The following is a 6,000-nucleotide window of genomic DNA, read 5'->3' on the forward strand; positions in this document are numbered from 1 at the left end:
TAAGGTGAATCGTAACCAATGGATTGACCTTGTATCTTGCAAGTGAGTTATGGTTAGTGCCACAAATGAGATATAGATCACATCTCAGAATTTATTTTAGAATACATTTAATTTAAACCACGATGTGAGTAATTTAAGTTTGATCAAAAGACGAAATAGGAAGTAATTGATGCACAGGTTCCAGATCGATTTCAGTGACAGCACTGTGAATTTGCGGTTCTCCATTATCGTGTGATCTCAGTGGAATACAAATATATAGGACGCACCTCACTGGAGAGAGAGTGAATGTATGGAATTAAGGGGAATATATTAGCATGGATTGAAGAGTGGCTAACGGGAAGAAAACAAAGAGTAGGGAGAAAAAGGCCCTTCTCAGATTGGCGAGATGTGACTAATGGAGTGCCACAAGGCAGTGCTTGGGCCTCAACTATTTACAATCTACATCAACGATCTAGATGAGGATATCGAACTTAATATATCCAAATTCGCGGATGACACTAAACTAGGAGGGAGAGTAAGCACCGAGGATGACATTAAAAAAATGCAACGAGATATAGATAGGCTAGGTGAGTGGGCAAATAGGTGGCTGATGAAGTATAATGTAGGGAAGTGTGAAGTCATCCACCTAGGTGGCAAAAACAGTAGAGCAGATTATTTTTTAGAAGGGGAGAGACTAGATAGTGTTAGCGTTCAGAGGGACTTGGGTGTCCTTGTACACCAGTCACAAAAAGTTAGTTTGCAGGTACAGCAAGCAGCTAGGAAGCTAACGGTATGTTGGCATTTGTTACAAAAGGGTTAGAATATAAGAGTAGGGAAGTCTTGCTGCAACTGTATAGGGCCCTGGTGAGACCGCACCGAGAGTATTGTGTGCAGTTTGGGTCTCCTTACTTAAGAAAGGATGTACTCGCCTTGGAGGGGGTACAACGTGGGTTCACTAGGTTGGTACCAGGGATGAGGGAGATGAGTTATGAGGATACGTTGAGCAATTTAGGCCTATATTCTCTAGAATATAGAAGAATGAGAGGTGATCTTATAGAAACCTATAAGATTATTAAGGGGCACGACAGAATAGATAGTGGGAGACTTTTTTCCCTGTTTGGAGAAACTGTAACCAGGGGTCACAGTCTTAAAATTCGGGGTAAGCCCTTTCGCACTGAGTTGAGGAAAAATTTCTTCACTCAGAGGGTAGTGAATTTATGGAATTCTCTACCCCAAAGGGCTGTAGATGCTCAGTACTTGAACATATTCAAGACTGAGATTGATAAATTTCTTGTGGATAAAGGAATTAAGGGATTTAGGGATAAGGCGGGTAGGTGGAGTCAGAATAGATCAGCCATGATCTTATTGAATGGCGGGGCACAGGCTCGAGGGGCCGAATGGCCTACTCCTGCTCCTAATTCTTATGTTCTTATGTCTGCTTATAACATGGATGTTATAGATAATCGGAACTTGATTACCGAAAGTTTAGTGCACCTCCAGCGTGGACTGCCCACTTTTCTGTGTATGTATGCAGTGCACAGGAAGCTGGCCGGTCAGACATTCATCTCGCCAACATTTCTAACATCAGCAAACCAGTCTGCGCTGGAAGCAGGAAGTGTCCTGAGACTGTCAGCCATTTTTTCCGCAGAGCTATTATAACTCTTGTAACTCAATGTCCAATGTTATAGATCAAAAACAATAGTCCTCTTGTGTTTGTTTCTTGGCTCAGGTCCTCCACTCCAGACAGGGGGATTTCCACATGTTGGTGGCATGCATGGAACTCATTCCGGTTTGGATACTCTTAAGCGTGGCGATGGGTTTCCGCGTGTGTCAAATACCTGGCTGACCGGAGAGAGTAAAAAACCCAAAAGATTGTTCAAGCGTCCTTAATATTTTCAAAATTATCAGATTTGGGGATTTCACTTTTAATTTTGATACCATATTTAATAATGTTCACCAGTGTAAAAAAAGTATTGCTAAGATTTAAACACCAGTGTCTAACCACAAGAGGTTCCTGTAATGAAGTGCGGGCCACAGAAACCCGGCAGCACATGCCATTCTGTGATGGGTAGCAGTCTAGCATCCTGAATTGACATGTCGTCTTTAAAAAGTGTAATCAAAGTGACTCGGGTTCATTAAGCATCTAGTTATTATCTTATCGTGTAAGAGACTGAATGCACATTTATCTGGGAAGCAGGTGAACACTAATTTAGGCAGCAACCACGGTACATTATCTCAAGCCATTTCCATCCCTGCAACATGTACTAATGTAAATATGCTGTAAGTCCATTAAATGAGAACATTAATATTCATCACAAAGTATTGCTTTATGTCACCAAATCCAATAGGTTAGAATGATGCCTAAAGGCTCTTTGATGCACACGGGTATATTAGTGGCTATTTAACACACCCAAAGCAGTAGCGTTTAGCCCCAGATTCCCGTTGAAAATGGCTGAGCTGTGAGTGTCCAGGTGCTCAGTCCATGCCTATGTAAGAAGCCATGTGTCACCTCAACTTAATGCTGGGATTGCACCAAAATATTAAAGTGAAACGCTAGGAAAATATTCCCCTTTTTTTTAGAGCTAGGGAAAAAAATAATAATCTCATCCACCACCACCCAAGAAAAAACATTTTTTTTTAAAATGGTGAAAGATCACGACCTTTAAGGTTTGAAGCTGTGTAGACCAGATTGCTGAAATTAAAAGGAACCAGAAGCACCTCGCTCATCTTTCTAGAAATAGCCTTCCTGGAATAAACTGGAAATCGCTAACTTTGCCGTGCTCGGTGGCTGGGTGCACAAGTGCTTTACAGAGATGGGGGGAGGTTGCTGAAAGCACAGCCCCTTTTTCCCCTCCCCTTCTTAACGAATAGGAGACTTCGGACTGAAATTGAAAACTGCTAATGTCATTGTCTCCTTCTGTATCAGCAGGTTCCGGAGAGGTTCTTGGAAGTGGCTCAGATCACATTACGGGAGTTTTTCAATGCCATTGTTGCAGGCAAAGACGTTGATCCTTCCTGGAAGAAGGCCATCTACAAGGTCATTTGCAAGCTGGACAGCGAAGTCCCAGACGTTTTCAAATCTCCAAACTGCCTGCAAGAGCTACTACACGAGTAAAGATGCCCAGAAGCATCTGAATGTATCAGATACAGTATAGCATACACCCCCCCCCCTCCTCTGTTTTGATGCCCCCAAAATTGTGTATTATTGCTTTCTTAGCTCTGCTCACTTTTCCCCAACGTTTTACCCATTCACGTTTTGACCTCGTGTCTCCTCCACTTCTCACAAAAGGATTATTCGCCACATTCTTGAACCCGCTAACACTGATCCCCGAACCCTTCTGTTTTTAGAAAGTTAGTTTTTTTTATTTGATTTCCAGAAGAAGGTGTGAAAGTCTACGGTTAATTCTTTTTACCCCAAGGTAGCACATTACACTTATAGTAATCTGTCAGATGAGAGGATTTATTAATGATTACTTGTGGCAAGTGGCAAATAGCTATGACATCATTTGGACAATAAAATAGATGTCATGGGATACACTACACACTGGGAGATTTAGGTTTAGCTATATTGTTATTAGATGTGTGTAAGACTGCCATTGTTTGGGATTTTAGACTTGTTTCCAGTTGATCTTTGCCCCAAGACAAGAACTAATAATATTATAGTCAGACTCACATACAGTGTCCATTTTTCTTTCCCTCTGCATAACCAACAGCTGCGGGTGATGGTGTCCCGTAGCTGCACTCACTCACGTTGCGCTGACCCTGATCTTACCGACCGGCGATTACTTTCCTACTGAGATGGCCGTTTTCCTGCTAAGAAATGACTACTTTTTTCCACTAGAAATGACCACGCTGAGAACAGCCCTCCCTGGCTTAGACCAAGTCCCCTCTCCTGCACTGGGGATGGGGGGGTTTGTGGGTGGCCGGATTCCTATGCACTTCCGATGATTCCAAATGGATCCTTTGTTACAAAGATTCATAGCCGGTCAGACCACCAGAAACGCTCGTCTCCAGGGAATAGATACCATCATTCTCACTTTCTTAGAATTCATTTTACAAACTAATACACAACTCTTAAATATTTATACTCCGAGAGAGAGATTACCCAGTTAGCCTGGTATCTGTTAGCACCAGTTAATGGAGCATTAAATCTACAGCTAAGATATAGTTTTTGGAGACATTATGGAGCTCCATTAATATCACTGTTTATTTATTGGAACCGTGTTTTCAGTGTTTGAGTACACTGTAAACTGACAGATTTTCAAGCCTCAATGTTTACAATTGAATAGTACTCTCTTGCCCATGCTCTGACTTTATTGGGAGCTGAGACATGCTTGTCGATCATTACTTAAGAGTAATGTTAATACAACCGTTGTATCTCTCAGCAAACACTGAAGGGGGAAAAAAAAACTTGAAAATTGAGTTGATGAAAATGTGTCCGTTTACCACTGTTGAAACCATGAAAAAGACATTGGATTGTCATTACTCAAGTTCGAGGGAGTCGGTTCAGGTTAAAAGAAAAGAAAAACTCGAATGCAAAAAAAAATGCACTTTAAAGTGCAAAATGTGGTGACATACTGCTGAGTGCATTATTATAATTAGAATATACATACTTTGTGAAATGGCTACTTGTATATAGTGTGCAAATGTTATATTGAGACAGAAAGTTGCATGTGCTTAGACATGGCAATACTGTGGGAATTGGTTTGAAACTAAATTGCTGAAACTGTGAATCTGACGTTGGTTGGGTTTAATCAGATTTCCGCTCAATTGAAATTACGGTATGTGGAGGTTTTTTTTGCATTCTGATTTAAGTTGCTTGCAACTAAAATATGTCTCGATTTGATGCAATGGAAAGAGACGTGTCTGGGGAGGGAGGACCCAACATTTCACCACTTTCCGCCTTTCCCTCCTCCTCTCATCCCCATTCTCCCTTCCGAGCAGTTTATATTGTGTGTTGACACTGACTGTTGAAAGCCCCTTGAGTCACTAGCTAAAAAAGAACATTCTGAAATATTTACATTCTGAAATATATAATATATATATTTTATATATATATATAGTGTATGTGTGTGTGTATATATATATGTATTATATATATATATATACTTTAAGCAGTTGAACTGAGAAAATACTACCCTCATTAGTCTTGAAGACTGCTATCTGAGAGTGACCTTTAGTTGTAGTGTATTTATTTTGTTTGCCAACGCAATTACTACTGAAAACGAAATCCTGTGTGAAATGACTTTGTGAATTATGTGTGTGTGTGTGTGTGTGTGAGAAAGAGAGAGAGTTTATTGGGAACAAATTTGACTTTTAAACCAATTCAGTTTGATGATTGCACACATTTTTGAGATCCATCAGCCAGCACATGTATGAGAACATTTTAAAATTACTGAGGTAAGCAAAATGTTAGATTGGGTTCAAATACAACTTACCTGACTTTATAATTGCAGTTTCTGATGAATGATGAAGCATATAAATCTGCACTTTCTGGGATACTCAACTTAAGATACAGTATTGTAAAAAAAAATAGCCGGTATAACTATTACCTTTCTGAAACATCTCCGTAGAATATTTTTTTGAAACTTATCTTTCTACAATCATTTAATCATTTTGGCTTGGACAAAAAAAAAGGATGATTTTGCCGGTATCTCATTTTATAATGCTTGATTTCAGCAACCACAAATTCAAAATGGATCTGATTTGGTTTCTGCCTTAGTTAAACCGAATTTGTGTCAAACTCATTTGGTTTATGGGATTTATTAAAGAAGGATTTTTGATGATTTCCCCCCCCCACCCCCCCCGCCCCAACCACTCCCTATTTATGTTGTCACGCAAACCTACCTGTTTAAAGGGGCTTTGTCAACTAGAAAGCCAGAAATTCTGTACTTGTAGCAGTTTCTTAGGATGAAGGAAGGCTGGTGCTCCATTTGTGATCTGTTCAGTCACACTATATTTGGAGAAGATTTCAACAGCTTCCCAGTCCGCCACCACCTTGGATAATGTCAGAACAGTTGC

General features: G+C 40.2%; 1 protein-coding gene across 3 annotated transcripts in view; it reads left to right on the plus strand.

Moving 5' to 3' along the window:
* The window catches only part of prox1a (prospero homeobox 1a), a 63,172-nt gene extending 58,131 nt beyond the window's left edge, over positions 1–5,041 (plus strand). For 2 of the 3 annotated variants that reach the window (XM_042332823.1, XM_042332821.1), the window contains exon 5: positions 2,906–5,041. In XM_042332823.1, coding sequence (XP_042188757.1) covers positions 2,906–3,094 — 189 coding nt within the window. In that variant the 3' untranslated portion in view covers positions 3,095–5,041. The remainder of the gene's footprint in view (positions 1–2,905) is intronic. The other variant, XM_042332822.1, reaches the window with a different exon arrangement.
* Positions 5,042–6,000: the final 959 nt, after the last annotated feature.

Source organism: Callorhinchus milii, unplaced genomic scaffold (genome assembly GCF_018977255.1).
Source record: "Callorhinchus milii isolate IMCB2004 unplaced genomic scaffold, IMCB_Cmil_1.0 Scaffold3, whole genome shotgun sequence".
Taxonomy (NCBI): domain Eukaryota; kingdom Metazoa; phylum Chordata; class Chondrichthyes; order Chimaeriformes; family Callorhinchidae; genus Callorhinchus; species Callorhinchus milii.